This window comes from Schistocerca nitens, chromosome 8 (genome assembly GCF_023898315.1).
Source record: "Schistocerca nitens isolate TAMUIC-IGC-003100 chromosome 8, iqSchNite1.1, whole genome shotgun sequence".
Classification (NCBI taxonomy): Eukaryota; Metazoa; Arthropoda; class Insecta; order Orthoptera; family Acrididae; genus Schistocerca; species Schistocerca nitens.
The window spans coordinates 224,092,674-224,115,881 of NC_064621.1; the positions used below are offsets into that span (position 1 = coordinate 224,092,674).

The 23,208-nt window shown below is 38.8% G+C and overlaps 1 protein-coding gene across 3 annotated transcripts in view; it reads right to left on the bottom strand.

Annotated features, from left to right (window-relative positions):
* Nucleotides 1–1,921: 1,921 nt before the first annotated feature.
* The window catches only part of LOC126199282 (mediator of RNA polymerase II transcription subunit 25), a 194,660-nt gene continuing 173,373 nt past the window's right edge, over nt 1,922–23,208 (bottom strand). For all 3 annotated transcript variants that reach the window (XM_049936091.1, XM_049936093.1, XM_049936090.1), the window contains 3 exons: nt 22,812–22,970; nt 17,935–18,126; nt 1,922–2,214 (listed from right to left, as the gene is read on the bottom strand). In XM_049936091.1, coding sequence (XP_049792048.1) covers nt 17,962–18,126; nt 22,812–22,970 — 324 coding nt within the window. In that variant the 3' untranslated portion in view covers nt 1,922–2,214; nt 17,935–17,961. The remainder of the gene's footprint in view (nt 2,215–17,934; nt 18,127–22,811; nt 22,971–23,208) is intronic.

The following is a 23,208-nucleotide window of genomic DNA, read 5'->3' on the forward strand; positions in this document are numbered from 1 at the left end:
GCTGGTATCACTGTTCCCCCTCCAGCCCCGCCATAGTGCTGTGCTTGAGCAATTGTGAAACATAGGCTGCAATATCTTTTAAGATGCAGGTCATATGAACAACACCAACTGATACATAAATAAAACATCACAATCACAATTCAATTAAGTTCTCAAACTTTTGCTTCTCCTGCAACTTAGTGACATCTGTCAGTACTATCTTCATGAAGGGTCTTTCCGCTATAATTTATTCTCACATTAACAATTAGAGTCTGTTTAATATTATTTATTTCATTTTTAGATGTTTAATTTTGGATTAATTTTCTTTCTTGCTTCATCTGAATGTCACCATCTTGTTCTAATGCTGATTAGAAAGAGGTAACATTTTTACTCAATATTCTAATATGTGAACAGTGATTGAATTTCTCATTTCCAATCAATATGGTAAATCATTACAGTCTCTCATAAACAAATTAAATATTGACTTGCATTCAGTATCAAGTAATGGTTTTTAAGCACAACATTTTTGCCTTTGATTAATAAGTTTACTTAAAAAGCACCATAAATGTTTCTGTACACAAATGTATGAGAACTTTTATTGCAAACCTGTTCAAATACAACAAGAGTTCAAGAGGATGCTAGAATTTAATGCTATGTTCTGCTATGTTTACCAAAATTGTCAAATTTTAAGCATAGCAATAGAGTGTAGTGGTGGTTAGTTTATAGTGTCTCATGTAGCCCTTGCAATAGCGCCACACGAGTCAAATGTCACTTGATTGTTTGAGCACCATTGATACTGTATGGAACGTTTCAGCATACTGGGAAATCTCAAGCATGTTCGAGTGCAAGTATAATTTGTCTGACCCACCCTTCCATATTTTCCAAAATAAATCTGCATGTGACCTCAATAGCCAGACTTCGTTTGTAAATGTAGAACGGCACTTACATCAATCTACTAACGTAAAAGTGTTGACTACAGTTGCAATAATTTAATCTGTGAATATAAGACAACGCTGTATTTTTGACTGATTATTTAATCATAATTTAATTATAATCAAGTAAATACAGTAGTGTCATCCATTCTGTCCATATGGCATTTCCCTTTCTTTCATTTTCTTCTGTATTTGTTTCGGTTTTAATAACATTTCATTTTGTTCATATCTCGTGATTACCTAGCATTTCCAAACTGGAACATCTTTCATTTTTCTTAGAAATCTCAGGTTTCCTGTCTGGATATTGTTCATGCCCTCTGTAATGTGAACTGCATCCCTATCTTGTAAGTTATAAACTGTATTTCTGTTATTTTATGTATTTTTTCTCATATCTTTCTTTACATTGTATAAACGTACCTTCCATTCTCCTGTTAACACATTGTATTGTTAGGCTAAATACTTTTCAAGCTTTATATGTAATGGTTAACATGACTACATTTACTCTCACTTACCTCAACATTTCTGAGCCCTCTTTTGAAAATCCATTATATGTCAAAATTATGACTGTTAGCTTTGTTACAGTATTTTTCACATCAGAGAGACAGAAAGAGAGAACTGTTAACAATGGGAGAGATGATGTCATTATGTCATGACAAGTAAACTAAAATGAAGAGTCAAATACAACATGAAATGTATTCACAGTTGCTAATGTGAACAACCAACATATTTACAATGGAATGACGACAACAAAAATTTGTGCCGGGCTGGGACTCAAACCAGGATATCTTGTTTTGCACAAGTGGTGGCCTTAACCGCTTTGCTATCTATGCACAACCCATGGCCAAACCCAAGCTTCCATATGTCATGGTTCCTGCATCCTGTATGTCCAAAGGAACAACACTGCATCATTCTTCTTAATGACACAGGCACTGCAATATGGTTTCACAAATCACACTGTAATTTGAAAATGGATAACAAAACAGATTTGAAGAAAAAGCAAAGGATATGTAAAAAAAATTACTTTATTTTCTCCATCGCTCGAACTTCTGACACATTGTTTAAAAAGTATGTTAATGCTTAGGGATTATTTCATTTAGCAAAGTATGCAGAATGCTGTATCTTGAAAATATGATTCTTCAGACGCACTGAACTCTTTGCCTGAACTCTCAACAAATCTTGGAACTGGGCAAAGCAGTAGAGTTGCCCACAATGAACAAGCAACAATTTGCCACTTGTGAAATACATGATGATACAGTATTCACTGGATCGCTTCAAACATATGTTGCCAGGAACTCCTGTTATTCTGTAACAGAAATTCAAGATACTATTTGTTTTTTAAACAAACACACATAAAAAAGCACAAAAATGTAGTAATCCTGGTGCATGAGATGTATGACACAAGTATCCTTAATATTTGTTTAGTTGTGTATTTTCTCTACAGGGCCTGTCCAAGGTTGATTTCACTAATTTAAGCACTAACAGTTGTTCTGTATTTTGACATCTGGACAGTTATCATAACAACATGATACACATTAGTCAAGACACTAAAACTAATCAAGATTACTTTTATTACTAACACATAATATGATTTATTTGCGACTCCAAAAAGCACTCGGAGCAATAGCCTGACTTCAACATGACATAAAAATGATTACTTTCTAGATGATGTAAGTTTATTTAACAATGTCGATTGATATTGTAAAAAAGCTGCATGTATAGAGCACAGGAACTTCTTCATATGCTAATTTCAAACCATACTGCATATTGCAAATTTCTATGACCGATCCTGATTGTGTGTATCACAATATTCTTCTAGATAAATTGGCGTTTTATGGGGTTGATGGTACAGCCAACCAATGGATAATGTCATATCCAACCAAAAGAATACAGAAGGTTGTACTTAGTAACTGAACCAAGGTAGTCCTGGAACATGATTATGACTGAGGAAATATCACTTATGGGGTTCCTCAATCTTAGTCCAATATTGTTCCTCATGTATGTAAACAATCTTCCATCTGATATGAGGGTCGTCCACAAAGTAAGTTCCGTTTCTATTTATATCTGTGGCAGTGCTATGATTGCAGTTCCGAGCATGCACAGCAGTTACTCTGACTCAAGGAGACATGTACGCCATCTTCTGATCGCTGCTGCCGACATGTGCTTTGTAGTGCTTTTTTATAATGTCAGCCGTAATTGAAAATGCCGCTGCATGTGAAATCAGATCTCTGATTCGTTTTCTAAATGAAAAGAAAGTCAAACCAAAGGAAAATCATCGGCAAATCTGCGACATTTACGGACAAAATTCCATGAGTGATTCAATGGTTAGAAGATGGGTCAGATTGTTCAATGAAGTATGTGATTAAGTGCACAATGAACAACAAAGTGGACGACCATCTGTGGTTACTGATGAACAGGTTCACACAACTGAAGAGAAGTTTAAGCACAACCGTAAGTTTACACTTAGTGTCCTTGCTATGGAAGTTCCGCAAATCTCACAATCACTAATTCATGAAATTGTTATTGAAAAACTGAAATATCAAAAAAATTTGCTCACGTTGGGTACACAAACTTCTTACTGAACAACACAAAAAACAATGGATGGGCAGTGCACTTCAGTTTTTGACACACTACAATGAAGAAAGTGATGGCTTTCTTTCTCGGATAGTCATGGGGGATGAAACTTGGGTATCGTACGACACCCCTGAAACAAAACGGCACTCAATGGAATGGAGGCACACTTCATACCCAATGAAGGTTAAGGCTAAGCAAATCTTGACACTTCGGAAAGTCATGTGCACCATTTTTAAGAACAGAAAAGGCATTTTGCTGATTGATTTCTTACCATGAGGCCAAACAATCAATGCACATGGTTACTGCGAGACCATTAAGAAATTGTGCCACGCAATGCAGAACAAGCGCCAAGGATAACTGTCAAAAGGTGTTTTTTTTCCACAATAATGCCTGACCTCACACGGCAAATGTGACCAAACAACTCTTACGGGAATTCCACTGGAACGCATCTGATCATCCTCCGTACAGCCCAGACCTCGCTCCTAGCAACTTTCAACTCTTCTTACACCTAAAATCTGTCCTTGGTGCTCAGCACTTCAACAATGATGACAAGCTGAAAGAACATGTTACCACATGGTTGAATACACAGGCAGCAACCTTCTATGAAGAAGGCATACAAGAACTTGTGCCACACTATGACAAGTGCCTAAAAAATTTCGGAAGCTATGTACAAAAGTAGTTTAACAGTTGTAGATTTTTGTACAATGAATATTTTTTCTGTATCTGTACATGTTTGTTTTATATAACCAAACAGAACTTACTTTGTGGACATACCTCATATACAACAAGCAGAATTACTTCTTTTTACAGAAGAAACTAGTAATCAGTCCTTACATACATACAGAAACAGAAGAAATGGTAAATAATATTCTGGAAAGTATCATTGACATGTTTTCAGCAAATGATCTCACCTTCAATTTTAAAAAGACACAACATACTCCGTTCTGCACATCTAAGAGTGATATACACATATCAAAAAAAGTTTTACATCAACCCGGTTCCCAGAACTCCTGAAGACAGACGCTTACTGTGGATATTGCATCAAAGACACAGTCCCTTTGACTGTTCAGAGATGTCACTAAACCTGCCCAAAGATGTAAACAACCATGCATGAGCAGCACCTATTAGACGGAAGGGGTCTGACAGCCAATCAGTTTCAGTCATTCCACCAGGAAGGAGGTACACGGCTCGTGTCATCTGTAGTTCAACCATGCGTCTTGGAGTGAACCAAAGTGATGTTGTTTGGACATGGAGAAGATTCAGAGAGACCGGAACTGTCGGTGACATGCTTTGCTCAGGCCGCCCAAGGGCTACTACTGCAGTGGATGACTGCTACCTACAGATTATGGCTCAGAGGAAACCTGACAGCACAATGCCACCATGTTGAATAATGCTTTTCGTGTAGCCACAGGATGCTGTGTTACAACTCAAATTGTGTGCAAATAGGCTGCATGATGTGCAACTTCACTCCTGACGTCCATGGCGAGGTCCATTTTTACAACCATGACACAATGCAGTGCAGTACAGATGGGCCCAATAACATGCTGAATGGACTGCTCAGGATTGGCATCACGTTTTCTTCACCAATGAGTTTCGCTTATGCCTTCTACCTTAGACACACTGTCCAGTGAGTGCAGCAAGATGGAGGTTCCCTGCTGTTTTGGGGTGGCATTATGTGGGGCCGATGTACGCCGCTGGTGGTCATGGAAGGCTCCGCAACAGCTGTACGATATGTGAATGCCATCCTACAACCAATAGCACAACCATATTGGCGGGGCATTCGTCTTCTTGTAGGACAATTCATGCTCCCACCATGCACATCTTGTGAATGACTTTCCTTCAGGATAACAACATCGCTCGACAAGAATGGCCAGCATGTTCTTCAGACATGAACCCTATCGAACATGCCTGGGATAGACTGAAAAGGGCTGTTTATGGATGACGTGATCCACCAACCACTCTGAGGCATCTATGCCGAATCACTGTCAAGGAGTGGGGACCAGCAGTTCCTTGATGAACTTGTGGATAGCATGCCACGACGAATACAGGCATGCATCAATGCAAGACGACATGCTACTAGGTATTAGGGGTGCCAGCGTGTACAGAAATTTGGACCACCACCTCTGAAGGTCTTGTTGTATGGTGGTACAACATGCAATGTTGGTTTTCATGAGCAATAAAAAGGGCAGAAATGATGTTTATGTTGATCTCTATTCCAATTTTCTGTACGGGTTCCGAAACTCTTGGAACTGAGGTGATGCAAAACTTTTTTTCATGTATGTATGAATGGTAAGTGTAACACATGAAAGGGAAATAATAAATAGGATGGAGACTTCAAAACTCTTAGGCGTCCATATTGATGAGGATTTAAACTGGAAAAAGCACATTTTGGAACTCCTACAACAACTTAGTTAAGCCACATTTTCAAAGCTTGGGAACAGACAAATCAGTAAGTTGAGATATTTTGCATATTTTCATTCAATAGTGTTGTACTGAAAATGATCTGGGGTAACTCATCTTTAAGTAAGGAGGTCTTCATTGCTCAAAAATGTGCTATAAGAATAATAGGTGGTGCTCAACCACAGTCATATTGTACACATCTATTTAAGGGGTTGGGTATTCTGACTACTGTCTCACAGGACATTTATTCCCTCATGAATCCACTACAGTTCAAAAGGAAAAATGGTGTACATAACTACAATACTATAACGGAAAATGACATTCATTACTACACATTCAAAGTTCACTTTGGCACAGAATGGGGTGCACAATGCTGCAACTGAAATTTTTTATCGGTTAATGTGAGATACAAAATGCCAGACAGACAGTAAAGTAAATTTTGAAAATAAACTGAAAAAGTTTTTTCTTGACAACTCCTCCTCTTCTGTAAAAGAATTTCTATATTGCAATGGGTAAAAGGCGGTAGGTAGGAATTACTAACTATCACCTGTATAATTTAAAATTTCAACAAATTAATTTGTGATGGGAACATAAAATGACTCACTCCTCAGCAACACAATTTTCATCCATTCATCATCTTGGACAGTTTCCAGCCTCTGGCTGGGTCTGTTTGGAACATAAGCCTCTCCATTGTCTTCTGTCTTGCCACCATCTCTCCATCTTCACTTTGGTCCAGTCTTCTCGTTTCTTCTGGACGCATTTCTCCACTCCCTTCAGCCATCTGTCTCTCAGTCTTCCTCTTGGTCTCTTTCCTTCCAGTCACATCCTGTGTATCCTCCTGGGTATCCTCTTCTCCTCCATTCAATTAACATGATGGTTCCACCTTCATTAACACTCGGATTCTCTCATTTCTTAACCTGTCTATCTTTGTCACTCCAATAGTGTACCTCAAGAATTTCATCTCATTAGCTTGTACTTTGCTTTTCTCTCTTCCTTTCATAATCCAGGTTTCAGATGCATATGTCAGGATCAGGACATAGTACGACTGGTATATAATCTTTTTTATTGATTTGAGGTACATCCTTGGTCCATATCAGGCTTCTGACACTCTTCCGAAATGCTTCTGCTTTTCTCTCAATTACTTATGCTACTGTACTCATTATATCATCCATCACTACAATGAAGAGTAATGGTGAAAGTGCACTTCCCTGCCTCAAGCCATTCTTCTGCTCAATCCAAGCTGATCTCTCTCCTCCCACTTCCACACAGCTCACACTTCCATGGTACATTTCCCTTATCCTCCAACAATCTGTTTTTCTACTCCTCTGTTCTCCAGGGCTTTCTACACTTTGCTTCTACGTACACTATCATAAGCTTTTTCAATGTGCAGGAAGATCATTAATAGATCTATTCCATATCCATAATGCTGTTCCTGCAGTTGTCTTACAGCAAAAATTAGATCCAGCGTGGACCTTCCTATTTTGAAGCCATGTTGCTCTTCTCTCATCCCTCCTCCTAATTTTTCCCAAATTCGTGCTTCCGAAATTTTCTCAAAAGTCTCTGCACAATTACTCATCAATGTTATCCCCTAATACTTCTTGCACTCTTTTGTATTTTCTTTCTTAAGGATCGGGACAATTATCCCCTTCTTCCTGTCTTCTAGGATCATCTTCTGTCTTCACACAATTTTCATTACTCGATATAGCCATTGTATCCCCAGCTCTCCTGCTGCTCTTACCATCTCTACACTTAGCTCATCCAGATGTGTTGACTTCCCTCCCTTCATCTTGCCCAATGCCTCTTCCACTTCTCCCCATATAAGGTCTTTTTCTATTTGCTGTTACTCCTCTTTTTCCTCCTTGTGCAGGTCCCCACTCGGGTTCAGGAGTTTTTCAAAAATACTCCTTCCACATATTCTTGAGTTCCTCCTTATTCTCTGCATCTTGGCCACTTTTGTTCACCATTTGGGCATAATCTGTCATACCGTTCTTCCTCTTACTTTTAATTATCCCATAGAACACCTTTTTTGAACCTCCACTATCCTCCTCCATCATTCCGGTCCACTGTTCCATCCACTTTCTTCACTCCTCCACCAGCACTCTTCTTGTTTGCTTCTTTCTTTCTTGCTTGATACTCTTGTATCTACTGTTCTCCTACCTAAAGATTCTATTCTTCTTCTGTACTATATCCTTTGTTTTATCATTCCACCAGGGTGTTTCTTTACATCTCTTTTTGTTGCTTGTCCTCCCACATATTGCCTCCGCCGCAATTACTGATGTTCCCTTGAATCTACCCATTCCTCTTCTGCCGTTTTTGGTTCGTTCTTTGGGATGCTTTCCTTTACTATTTGCAGATATTGTAGCCTGTTTTCTTCCTCCTTCAGCTTCCATACTCTTACACGTCTTCCCTGGTTTTCTGTCCCTTTATTATCCTTAGTCCATCTCAAGTTCATTATCAGCAAATGGTGGTCACTATCCAAGGACTCTGATGGTATTACCTTAATGTCAATGATGTTCCTATGCATATCACTATCATACAGGATGTAGTCAACTATTGACTTTCTCTTGAAGTCTTGACTATACCAGGTAACCTTGTGGCTCTCTTTTTTCCTGAACCAAGAGTTCCCAGCCAGCAAGCTATTCCTTTGCCAGAACTCCAACAGTCTTTCACCTTCCTCATTTTGGCAGCCCCAACCCTCTAGTCCAAGCACATTTTCGCAGCCATGTCTTTCTCTTCCAAGATGTCCTTGTTTATAGCCAGTTCATTGTCAATTAAACACAATTAATTATGCAGAATGACCCATGGAACAACTAATTACAAAATTCAAATTAAGGAAGCAGTTCAATAATGTTGAACATGTAGCTGTAGCAGCTTTACTTAGTTTGTAATCATTATTTAGTTTAATGGCTACATTAAGTGCTTCTGAAAATAAGTAAAAGCTACTGTTAATTTATCTGGTTTTAGCAGTGTTATTAATCTTTTATGACTGTAGTGTAGTTTCTATCGACTCTGTAGTGTAGATATTAGCCTTAGTTTTTATTTTTCTTGTTCGTTGAGGAATAACATTACCAGGCAAAAACGATTTTAAAATGCTTTTATTTTAGAGCCATAACCAATTTCAAGCATTCTTTTGGGGATTCATAACCTTCTTCACATGAATGCCCGAAATTGGTTGTTGTTGTTGTTGTGGTGGTTTAGTGCAGCTACCCATGCTGCTCTATCTTGTACAAGCCTCTTCATTTCTGAGTAACTACTGCAACCTACATCCTTCTGAATCTGCTTAGTGTATTCATCTCTTGATCTCCCTCTACAATTTTTACCCTCCATGCTTCCCTCCAATACTAAATTGGTGATCCCTTGATGCCTCAGAACATGTCATACTAACCAATCCCTTCTTCTAGTCAAGTTGTGCCACAAAATTCCTCTTCTTCTCAATTCAATTTCATATCTCCTCATTAGTTACGTGATCTACCCATCTAATCTTCAGCATTCTTCTGTAACACGACATTTCAAAAGCTTCTATTCCCTTCTTGTCTGACTATTTATCATCGTTGTTTCACTTCCATACATGGCTACACTCCATACAAATACTTTGAGAAATGACTTCCTGACACTTAAATCTATACCCAATGTTAACAAATTTCCCTTCTTAAGAAACTCTTTTTTTGTTATCGCCAGTCTACATTTTATACCCTCTCTACTTCAATCATCATCAGTTATTTTGCTCCCCAAATAGCAAAACTCTTCTACTACTTTAGGTTTCTCATTTCCTAATCTAATTCCCTCAGCATCACCTGATTTAATTAGACTACATTCCATTATCCTTGTTTTGCTTTTGAATCACTATCCATTCATTCAGCTGCTCTTCCAGGTCCTTTGCTGTCTCTGACAGAATTACAATGTCATCAGCAAACCTCAAAATTTTTATTGCGTCTCCATGGATTTTAATTCTCATCCCAGATTTTTCTTTTATTTCCGTTACTGCTTGCTCAATATATAGTTTGGATAACATCGGGGATAGGCTACAATCCTGTCTCACCCCCTTCTCAACCACTGTTTCCCTTTCATGACCCTCAACTCATAACTGCCATATAGTTTGTGTAAAAATTGGAAAAAGCCTTTTGCATCCTGTATTTTACCCCTGCCACCTTCAGAATCTGAAAGACAGAATTCCCGTCAAAATTGTCAAAAGCTTGCTCTAAGTATACAAATGCTAGAAATGTAGGTTTGCCTTTCCTTAATCTATATTCTAAGATACGTTGTAGGGTCAGTGACTATAAAATAAAAGCAATTCAAAATCATTTGTGGCTCTTTGCATTATTCACCAACATTCATTAATGTTCACGAAGTTCACATCAAACCTGTACAGACTAACATTTTTCTTGTCCAAATTTTGTGTGTATCATTTTATACACTAATGAAATTTATTTTGCTGCAATTGGTAGTCTGGTCTCTTAATATGTTCTGCTTACCGCGTCTCAGTTAGTTTCTGATTGCTTTAGTCAGAATATTTTTCATGATTTTATATTGTTTCTACACAGTAGGAAATGGATAGGGACTATGCTTGTTGCTTGCAGGCACAAAGTGAGTTGGCTGGTGCCTGGAAATAGCTGGAAGGCATGTTGGCCGTGGTAGATATGCTTGAGACTGCACCTAAAGCTGCTTATTGCTGAGCTGCGACACCTCTAATGCCACTGGAAATCTTGTTGTCACTGTGTCTTCCATCAGGCAACAACAGACTGTTTTATCCTCATTCGAGGAGGAGGGGCAGATAATGATGTGTTCACATATCTGTGGGTAAAAGGTGATTGATGGAATTGGTCCCACAGCTGCCCTCTTACATCTTATCAACAAATATGTGACACTCTCCTGTGTCGATGTCACATGTGCACCAGTACGGGATGCCTTGTCCAATGGGCCAGGAGCAATTTTCTTTCCAAGCCCAGACAAGCACAGAGGGTAGGTATGTTGGTCACTGGAAGCTGCCGCAGTGTTAAACGTGTAACTGAGTTCTTCAGGGAAACAGTGAGCAGGTCAGGAATGGCCAGTGTGCACTTGGTATGCTTTACCACAAGTCTCACTTGACACATAGAGGAGGCCCTGCTGGCAGCTAAGGAACACAAAGGGTGCAACTGGTTGCAGACAGTAGCTAATGTTGGCACAGATGACTCTTTACTGTTTAGTTTAGACAGCTGGCTGAATTGGTTGAGATAGCTAACTTGGTCACAGGGATGAAGCATTCTCACTATTTGCAGCAACACACCTAGAATTTATTGCAGTTGTTGGGTTCGAGAAGGGTGCAAGGCTTAAAGTAAAGGTACAGATGATTCTAAGACTATCTCAGATTTGAATTATCTACATCACTGGCGAAAGAACGGCCACATTACACTTGGAGGTGATCCTTCATCATTACAGATCAGAAGGAAAAATTATTAATGTGGTATTAGTAAACAGCAGGAGTGTCCATATTATGGGCTCATTTATCACATGTAATAATGCCCACATAGTATTAGGAAGATAAAGTTGGTTGACTTGTGAAGTTAATAGAAGAGAAATCCTAAATTCAGGTTGTAATGTATATCACAAGGATAGGCTAGACACGAATATTGGCAGCATATTTATTGCTGTGGGCAGAGGTGGGGGAGGGGGGGGGGACCCTCAATAATGTCTAGTGAATTTATTACAAAATCTGAATGTGAATTGATTGGAGTGAAGGTAAGCATCAAAAGTGAGTCAAACATAGAAATCACTGCTTTTATAGAAAACCTGTTTAATCAGCCATAATAGCACAACTCTCCAAAGAAAACTTGTATTGTAGCATCAATAAATACAGGTCTGCAACAAATTTTAAGAAAGGTAGGGAATTACTTTTGCTTAGAAAGGGTGACAGGAAATGAATTGCAGAGTATCTGAGTAGTAACCATCAAGTATTCAGCTCTGAGAGCATAGATGTGGAGCACAAATGGATAAAACGCAAAAACATTGTACAATATGCCTTGGAAATGGAAATATCGTGTGGCTAGGGTCTCCCGTCGGGTAGACCGTTCGCCTGGTGCAGGTCTTTCGATTTGACACCACTTCGGCGACCTGCGCGATGATGGGGATGAAATGATGATGATTAGGACAACACAACACCCAGTCCCTGAGCGGAGAAAATTTCCGACCCAGCCGGGAATCGAACCCGGGCCCTTAGGATTGACAGTCTGTCACGCTGACCACTCAGCTACCGGGGGGACACAATATGCCTTAAACAAGTATGTGTGGAGCAGTGTTGTGAGGGATGGGAAAGATGTGCTGCAGTTCAATAGCCATATTGAATAGTGCTACGAAAGTGAACAGGGTTTTGGCATAGATGCAGGCAAAATCATAGCCTAGTTTAAAAACAAAAGTTGAACAAAGAAAAGCAGAGCTTAAGGAGAACACTGTGGGAAGTATCCACTGAATTTAAAAGTAAATTTTGCCTACCAATCTAACTGTAAGTACTAAAAAGTTTTGCGATGTTCAATCAGTAAGTGAATTAAATCATCTAAGTAATTGCACCAGTGATCATACTGTCACTGAAATGCAAGATAACAGGATGAGGCCCAAAATATTTCATTCACTTCACTGAAATTGTTTCATTACAGAAAAGTGCTATAGGATTCCTCCTTCCAATCACAGCACAAACACCAAAATGACAGATATTACAACAAGAGATCACAGAATAGAAAATCAACTTAACTTATTCAACAGTGGAAAGGTGTCTGGAACAGAAGAGTTAGCTATGAGATTGTACAGAGATCATGTGAAAACTTATTCCCCTTCTAGGAACAGTTTATCATAGGTCACCGGAGTAACAAAGAGTACCATGCAAACAGAAAAGATATGCAAGTCATTCCAGTTTTTTAAAACAGCCATCAAACAGATGCATGTATTTAATAGACCTATCTCATTGGCATCAATCTGTTGTAGAATTATGGAATATGTCGTATGCCTACATAAAACGTTTTTGGAGAATGAAAATCTCCTCTGCATAAATAAACATGGAATTTTCAAAAAGAGATTTTGCAAACCGCAGACTTCTCAGTTCCTCCACGAGGTTTAGAGCACCATAGACAATGTGTCCCAGGTTGATGTTCAGTTCCTTGATTCTCAGAAGGCATTCAGTACAGTTTCACAATGTCATTTAGTAAACAAAATTTGACCTTTCTGAATGTCAGACGAGATTTCTAATTGTACTCTGTACTGTGCACACAGAACATGAGAAGCTGTTACATTAGACAAAATTGACAGATGGAAGAGTGATTTCATGATCTGTTACTTTTTATATTTCATGCAAACAATCTAGTAGATAGCACTGCAAGCTCCATGATATTTTTTGCTGGCAATGCAGTTGTGTTGCTACACCAGAAGACTGCAAGCCCTGCAGAGGATCGCTGATTGATGCAGGCACTTGAAGTTGATGCTCAACGAAAATTAGTGTATCATACTATGCATAAAGAGGCAAAGAGATTAGTTACTGTTTGATTAGAATAGATGTGATAAAATCACTGAAAGCAGTTAAAACGACAAAGTACCTATAAGAAATAGTTCAGAGCAACTTAAAGTGGAATGGTAACATAAAACCAATTGTAGGAAAAGCAGCTCAACAAACTCCAGCAGCAGATGCTACAAGAAAGGTACTGTGCATCACTGGTAAGTTTACTATTAAAATTCAAGAGTGTACATTGCAAGAAGGTATGTGAAGCATATTACTTCCACTCATTTATATTTCGTGAAATCACAGCAATGAGTGAATCAGAGAAATTAGAATTCATTCAGAAGCTTTTTGAAACATTTTTCCCCATGTACCATTTCCAAATGGCACAGAGAAGAGGGGAAAATGATAGAGCTCCAGCAGTACCCTATGCCACACACTGTAAAGTGGTGTGCAAGGGATAAATGCTTATAATTATTACAATGTGAGAATTCAAAGTTTAAGCCAGACACAGAATTCGAATCTGGATCTACTGCTTTCTCCTTGTGTTCTATCTTTACCTATTAGGAACACTTCCTGGATCAAATTAAATTCTCACCATCACATTTATTTGCCTCCAATTTCTTCAGTTGAATACTCAGAAGTTTTCCAGTAAGTTAGAAATAGCACACCAGAGAGAACAACAGTTGATGGGGGTACTGGGCTTAACACTGCCAGGACAAACTACAGCAATCAAAGAAAACACTTCTTTAACAGTGAAAACACATCCAGAGAATATTCGAGGTAAACACACATGACATTGTTAATTTGTGTCATCTGATTAATTAATCAGGTAGCTTAAGTGATGAAATCAGTAAGTCATGAAAAGCAGATAAGGCCTAGCCTGATTACCCTTGTTTCTGTGGAAATATCTTCAAAACAGTGAAAAAGCCTGTAATACGTTATCACCAAAGTGCACAACACAAAATGCAGAGTAACACAATAACTCTCAGATGATGCAAAAGTACTGTGATGTAGGTGCTGTCACTGCAGGAAAGGCATAGCATTCTTGTGCCACAGTTCCATTGCAATCCGAAAACAAAGGAAGTAGGTTACAGTACGCTTGTTCGCCCACTGCTTGAATACTGCTCAGCAATGTGGGATCCGTACCAGATAGGGTTGATAGAAGAGATAGAGAAGATCCAATGCAGAGCAGTGCACTTCATTACATGATCATTTAGTAATCGTGAATGCGTTACAGAAGTGGAAGACTCTGCAGGAGAGACGCTCAGTAGCTCGGTATGGGATTTCGTTAAAGTTTCAAGAACATACCTTCACCGAAGAGTCAAGCAGTATATTGCTTCCTCCTACGTATATCTCGCGAAGAGACCATGAGGATAAAATCAGAGAGATTAGAGCCCACACAGAAGCATACTGACAATCCTTCTTTCCACGAACAATACGAGACTGGAATAGAAGGGAGAACCGATAGAGGTACTCAAGGTACCCTCCACCACACACCATCAGGTGGCTTGCGGAGTATAGATGTAGATGTAGATTCAGTGATCTCATACATGCCAATGTGGTTAACTTTTTGAATCGCAGAAGTAAATTTTAATGTTTATAGCTGCTAAATTATGAAACCAACTTTGTTTTTTTTTTCCTTAAATGTAACTATATACACTTCTTTCTGAGGCACTGGAAAGAGCCTCCAAAAAAGATTGTAACATAACATGTATGGAACTTCATCAAATAATAAGAAGATAAAAGTGCAGCCTTTCAGTGTCCCACCACCATAAGAAGAGGCCCCACAAAAGTTTGCCCTCTTGTACCAAATGCAAGCAAACACTTAACTCAACATTTTTATTTGTCTTGATCGTATAGATTTTTAAATACAGAATTACTGGTTTCAGCTTTGCAATAGCCATCTTCAGACTCTGTCATTCTGCTGCACTGCACCAATCATAACAAGTAAAAATAACATGTGTCTTATTTTTACATTTTATGACCTGCTGCAGGGCAGCAGAATGAGTGTGTATGAAGATGGCTATTGGACAGCCTAAACCAGTAATTCTATTCAAAGATCTGTGCAGCCAAGACAATTAAATAAAAATTATGTACATCACGACTGCTCTCCAGATTGTCATTTTATGCCAAATTCTGTTCACTTTACTCAAGAAAGCTTTGTATTTTTATCGACTGACATAGTCAGCGTTCAAGAAAGACAATGTTGCACAAAGAAATTTATCTGTACGTGTCGCAGCACAGGTCTGTGTTATACGATGTGTCACGTCTTCAGCAGACGGCAGTGTTTCCTTGTAGACCTCTTGTTTTAATTTTCCCCACAGATGAAGGTTCAGAGGTGTTAAAGTTTGGTGAGCATGTTGGCAATTTTGTGTTTCCCAGGTGACCAATCTCTTAATGTTTTGTTGATAAATTCTGTAATTATCTGTGCACAATGGACTGGACATCTGTCATATTGGTAGCACATGGATTGTCTTATGTTAAATGCAATGTTTTCTAATAAATGTAGCAGCTTATCAAACAATGGAAACTTCAGTTGGAATATCAACAATATTAGGAAAAGGTTACGTTGCTGCTCACCTTGAAGATGCCCCTCGAGTTGCAGACTGATGCAACAAAAAGACTGATACACATTATGGCTTTCAGCCATTGCCTTCATCAGCAAAGAAAACACACAAACATTCACACCGCACACACACACATCATCGCTACCTCTGGCAGCTCTGACCAGTTTCTGATTAGAGTAGCCAGTGGCAGCAGTCATGTGCATGAGGTGTGCTTGCTTGTGTGAATGTGTGTGTGTGTGTTTTTTTCTTTTCTGAAGATGACTTTGGTTGAAAGCTGTAATGTGTATCTGCCTTTTCATTGTGTCTGTCTGCAACTCAATGGGTCATCTTTATATTGAGTAGCAATCTCTCCTTTTGCTAATATTGTTGCAGCAGCACATCAGTTACAAACTATAGATAGTTGTGGGTATTTGGAGTCCCATCAATAAAACAGGGACCAATGATGTGACCATTGAAAGCCAATCACCACACACTGACAGACCAATGTCATTGTTTTTTTTTTCCACTCCTCTCAGAAAGTGCAGTTATTCAACCTCCCAGCAGTGCACGTTGCAAAAGCAGATTTGCCATGGTTTGTAAATGATGGTTATTTGTAACTAATATCTTGCACATGACCTTGCAGTTTCTGTAGACACAATCTGGAGAACTGTAACTGATACTGAAAGTCACTGAATGAAGGTGTTGATGAAATACTCATAGAATACCCTTTCAGCTGATCTTACTTGCACAACCAGGCTGCCTTGAAGTAATGCGTGGATTGTGTGTTACTGCTGCTAAAACGTTAGTTGTATTTCTCTCATCAGCTGTGGTTCTTTTTTGTTCTTAAATTTTATTTTTTGCACTTTTAGTTTCTCGAACCTTTCTATAAAATTTGCAAAGACAGATTGTGAGAGCTTGAGACTATCAGGATACCTCTGAGCATACAAACGGACACTCCTACTAGCAGTTTGGTGACATTCATCATATATGAAAACAATATCCATTTTTTGGCCGTTGTATATACTGTGGAAATCTGAACAGCTTGATGAGCAAGTTGCCTGATCAGCAGAGCACAGCCTAATGGATTTCAAATGCACAGGTAAACAATGAGTGAGCTCTGAATATCTGCTTACATTTGGGACAGCAGAGCAGACATTTGTGGGATCTTCTCCTGATGGCGGGAGAGTGGCTGGTGGTGCTATTACCTCGTTTCTATTTGATAAAGTTCCAAGTGTTACATCGCTGAAATCATCTTCAAATGTTCTTTCCAATGTTACAAAAACACTGAATTGTTTCACTTAAAGAAGAAAAAAAAGCAGCTGACAATTCTGAAGACATGAATGTTAAAAATTACTCATCAGTAAATTCAGCACACTGTCAACTACAGCTTTGAAATATTGCAACTCAATATACTTACTCATTTTGTGTGGCCTTGCCACAAAACTGAATAGTTTCATTTGAAAAAATAGTTTTGATACCTGCAGCTTAGGTTTTGGTATTTTTTGAACCCAGTGTGACTATTTCTGAAAGTCAAAATAGATTAACAAAATCTTTAGTGCATCACAAAGTATCTAAAGTGAACTACATGCCTCATGCTATATGTAGGTTTGAGGAACCCATGCTATTGCAATACCACAGGGGCTAGCTGCTTTAAATTCTCTCATTTCTTATTGAACTGGATAACTCTGAGGCTCCAACTGAAAAGGTGCAAATGTTCCAGCTCCTGAAAAACCATTTTGTGACTAGCACTAGTATGTGGTAGAGCAGGAGGTGGATTCAGTCAGCAAAGATTCTAATTTTTTTTTCTGGAGAGGGAGGTGGGCTAGTGGAGAGTGTCAGGAGATGGGGGAGGGGGAGTTAGTTGAGACAACAGCCCTCCCCTCCTCCGTGGAAGGAATGTCCTTGAGTCGCCTTGAATCTCCCAACTATCCACTGTGGTGGTAAATTTGATACACAACCAGGCCATCCTATTTTAAGTATTGTCTAACAGTTCTGTTGTGAAAGAAATAACTGTCATGGCTGTATCTCTCATATAGTCATAATTTACCTCAGTTCTTATCAGTGATCCAGCATTTCATCCGAACATATCAAAGCCTGAGACATCATCGTAAGGTGGCTGCTGCTGTGGCTGGCCTCCAGGGCCCGGCTGCTGTGCACCCCTCTGCACACCCACTGGACCTCCGAGTTGCTGTTGCTGCTGCTGTTGCATTTGTCCTAGCACTTGCCTGTACTGTGGTTGCTGTGCAGAAAGTTGCAAAGTCTTCAGCCTATCAATCCTAACACTTCTAAGAAACTAAACTTATTCTTTATATAACAATTCAACAAACATTAAATTTATCAGGTGGCAGCAGGTTAATTCCTTCAAACAAAAAACACAACAATATTAATTTCTGGAATATGGGCTGCTTCACCTAGCTGTAGAGAGGAAAGAGTTGGAGGAAATAAGATAATCAAACAACGGAAAATCGAGGATAGGAGTCACAGATAGGCACAACAAAAATACTCTCACAGTTAAAGCTTTTGGCCATTGGCCTTTGTCAACAATACCAATACACACACACACACACACACACAAATGCAACTCACACAGACGACTGCAGTCGTGTGTGTGAGTTGCATTTGCATGAGTGAGTCTGTGTGTGTGTGTGGGGGGGGGGGGGCATTCGCACACGCACACATGTTGATGAAGGCCAGTGGCCAAAAGCTTTAACTGTGAGAGTCTTCTTGTTGTACCTATCTGTGACTCAGCATCTCCGCTATATAGCAAATAAGATAATGTAGATATCCACCCAGGGTGCATGCTGAAAAGTTAACATTTGTAAACTAAGCAAATGTTATTGTTTATATTAATAGAGATGTAACTAATCACACAGCATGGAGGTAGCATTTTGTATTTTGTGATGGTTTTAGAAGTAAAATCAAAGAAACCGTCAGTGTTCTTAGCACAACTTCTGATGGTTTCCTAAATGTATTATGAGTGATTGAATATTTTCTCTGAAACTCTCATAAGAATTTGATAAAAAGATATGAGAAGAATTACCTGTTATAAGGAAACCAACAGTCATCAAAATAAACTGATGAGAACAGTATTTTAAGTTACAGGAAACACACAGTAATGTGAAAAGGGCATATTGCTCCGCACCACATACAGAAACGTAGAGAAGGTGTCGAGTATCAGACATGCAGAGTGCAAAAGACTACCAAACATCCAGGCTTTTGGACAAAAAAGTCTTTCTTCTGAAATAGAAAACACACATTCATTCACAGAAGCACAATTCACACGCACATGACCACTGTACCCGGCCACTGGGGTCTAACTGCCAGGACAGGGACAATGGCCGTGTGTGTGTGTGTGTGTGTGTGTGTGTGTGTGTGTGTGTGTGTGAGAGAGACTTGTGCTTGGGGAAGAGTGTAGTGTGCGTTTTTATTTCAGAAAATGGACATTTTTGTCAGAAAATTTAAATGTTTAGCAATCTTTTTCATTGCACCTCTCCGTGACTCAGCACCTATTCTCTGTGGTGAGTAGCTATCTTATCCTTTTCACACCATACTACTGCATCCTGGACTTTCCATGTTAAAACATACACAACACACAGGATATTTCAAAAATTATGACCCAATTTCAAAACTCCATATTTATTGATAAAGACATGCTACCAACATTGTATATATTGCAAAATACTCACAAAATCTGAAGAGTTTTAGCTATGCTATTACAAATGCTCTGTGTGTCCATCAGCAGCAGTAAGATCATCATCTAGATAATTGCTAAGTTCGTCATAAACCTTACACTATATACCTGCTTTTACAGAAGTTGTGGCAACTGTTATTCTGTTCTTCACTTCTTCTAGGTCACGAGGTATAGGGGAGGTGAACACGCTTTCTTCACATATTCCCACAAGAAAAAATTCTCAGGGATCACATCTGGTGATCTTGGAGGCCAAAAAAGTGTCTTGGGGGTCCCATGTGCCCTGTCTGGTGTTGAAGCACAGTGTCATTTAGAAACTGATGCATGTTGTTGTGCCATTGCGGTGGAGCCCCATCCTGTTGGAAAATCAAGTCATGAAACTCCTGAAGTGTGGAGAAAGCCAGCTCTGCAGCATTTCAAGATAGTTCAACACTGAATAGGGCACATTGGGTCCCGAGGCACTGCCCTGCATTTTTCTCCTCCAAGGTTGCCAGACCCTATGCAATTTTTTCTTGTGGGGATATGTGAAGGAAAGTGTGTTCACTTCCCCTTTACCTCATGACATAGAAGAAGTAAGGGACAAAACAACAGCCACCATAACTCCAGTAAAAGCAGATACATCGTGTAAAGTTTATGACGAATTTAGCTACTGTCCAGATGCTGTCTGTACTGCTGCTAGTGGACACATTGAGCATTTGTAATTGCATAGTTAAAACTACAAGATTTTATGAGTATTTTGGAATCAATCCCATGTTTGCAGTAAGTTTTCATCGATAAATAAGTTGTTTTGAAATTGGTCATTCTTTATGAAGCACCCTGTATTACAACATGTGAAAACTGCTTTAAGTGAAAAACGAAGGTGAAAATATTCTGTGATTTAATGTTACTGCTACAGGTGTCCAACTGAACAAAAGCTTAATCTATAAAGTAAATAAAACCTGTATCCAACTGAAGTTTAACACAGACATTGGAAAGAAACCCACATATACAGGGTGATTCGCGAAAATATGCAAATATTTCAATACGTTATTCTACAAGTAAAACTAAAGAAAAAGTTCATATAAACATAGGTCTGCATATGTTTAGTTTAGGAGTTACAGCTAGTAAAAGATTTTGCTGAAATTCAGCAACTCCGCTAATATAAAGCCATTGCAAAACTGTACAAGGTTAAAGTAAAGCACAATTTCTATTTATTTTATTGTTATTGGTCTGGTGAATCTACTAAAACATGTCCCAGACATGCATCTGCAGAAGTTTTCCAGAATATACAGAGAAGCAAAGATTATTATACAAGTAAATTTGTTTACTCTCCATTAAGAATGTAGAAACATTTATGTCATTGTTGGCAACTGTTAGTGAGTTGTTTCAGTTGTTTCCTAACCTTGAAATGAGTTAGTTTTCAATATTGTTCAGTGAAAGAACATAATAAGAACAGTGTATTTAAGTGAAATCACATAGTAACTAGAATGAAATTTTCACTCTACAGCGGAGTGTGCGCTGATATGAAACTTCCTGGCAGATTAAAACTGTGTGCCAAACCGAGACTCGAACTCGGGACCTTTGCCTTTCGCGGACAAGTGCTCTACCAACTGAGCTACCCAAGCATGACTCACACCCCGTCCTCACAGCTTTACTTCTGCCAGTACCTGCTGTGAGGACGGGGCGTGAGTCATGCTTGGGTAGCTCAGTTGGTAGAGCACTTGCCCGCGAAAGGCAAAGGTCCCGAGTTCGAGTCTCAATCTGGCACACAGTTTTAATCTGCCAGGAAATTTCATATCAGCGCACACTCCGCTGTAGAGTGAAAATTTCATTCTAGAAACATCCCCCAGGCTGTGGCTAAGCCATGTCTCTGCAATATCCTTTCTTTCAGAAGCGCTAGTTCTGCTAGGTTCGCAGGAGAGCTTCTGTAAAGTTTGGAAGGTAGGAGATGAGGTACTGGCAGAAGTAAAGCTGTGAGGATGGGGCGTGAGTCGTGCTTGGGTAGCTCAGTTGGTAGAGAACTTGCCCGCGAAAGGCAAAGGTCCCGAGTTCGAGTCTCGATCGGGCACACAGTTTTAATCTGCCAGGAAGTTTCACATAGTAACTGTTTTCGTTTTATAGATTGTTTGTGAAATAGGGATGCCTTTCAAATTTACGGTAGAGGAATATGCCGATTTAGCAAATGTGATGGTAATGCTACAGCTGCAGTTAACGAATACTGCATATTTTATACCTGCTCGCATTATGAATGCAACAGACGAAAGTAAGAACAACCCTGTGAAACTGGAACAAGCAACAAAATCTGTTCATACATATGCAGCTAAATGCATTGAACTCGGTGGAGACATTTTAGAACATTTATTGTGAATGTACTGTGAAACTGTGTGTACACTGTGCAACTTACTTAAAACTGAGCTTGGTTTTTTCTGCTTTAACATGAATTCATGTGTGCTATGGTATTAATAAAAGCAGATTATCTGACACATTCATACAGTTTCAGTTAATTTTATTACCATCATTTTTCCAAAATTAAGTTGTCTACTACTTCTGTTGAAAACTTTGTGCAATTGCCTGGAATTTAAAAAACAAACTGAGCCAAGTAGTTAATAAATTAAAAATTTTATGAAATTACATCTTTGATTCTCTGGATGTTCTCGAAAACTACTGCAGATACACGTCTGAGACATGTTTTATTAGATTCACCAGATCAATAACAACAAAATATATGTAAATCATGCTTTACTTTAACCTTGTACAGTTTTGTGATGCCTTCATATTAGCAAAGGTGCTAAATTTCAGGCAAAATCTTTTATTATTAACTAAACATTTGTGGATCCATGTTTATATGAACTTTTTTCTTTAGTTTTACTTGTACAATAACATATTAAAGTATTTGCATATCTTCGTGAATCACCCTGTATATACTTCTATATGCTTGTGATACAAATTTGACTTGGTCTATACAAAGCATAATGTCTATAACATAACATTACATTACTAATCTTATTCTTGGCCAATTGAATTGCAAGTCAAACAGTTTTCACTAGTAAGAAAGATTCATTTCAGACCACACACTGTTCATGTACTGATTTTCACATGCTCAGACTTTATTCCGCTCTGTTAGATAGAGTTTCATACTGGCAGTGTCGTTTTAATTCCCAGTAAATGCAGTATCTTTTCACCTGCCTGCCATGTTAAATAAGAGGAAAAGGTCAGAGTTTACATAATTACAGTGTGCTATGGAAGAATTAACATACCTGCTGCAAAAGATGACGGAGCCCTGGGTTGTTAGCCATCCCAGTTGGACGCATCATTCTTTGTTGCTGTTGTTGCTGCAGAACTTGTGGTGTCAACTGTCTCTGTTGCTGCTGAGACATCTGTTGTAGCTGAGCCCGCAGCTGCTTCTGCTGTTCTTGCTAGACAAATTAACAGATTAAAAATTAAAACTAATGTGTTTTGACAGATAAGAACAAGGAATCTATTATTATGAGACTATCAAGTCCCAAAAAGTGGAATGGGTACAGCTGCATTTAAAATGTGTAAAAATATATATTGATTTGTGGCTTCAGTTGCCTAAGACTGCGGTTGTGTGTGTGTGTGTCACATTTTCGTGTGTGTGTGTGTGTGTGTGTGTGTGTGTGTGTGTGAGATGAA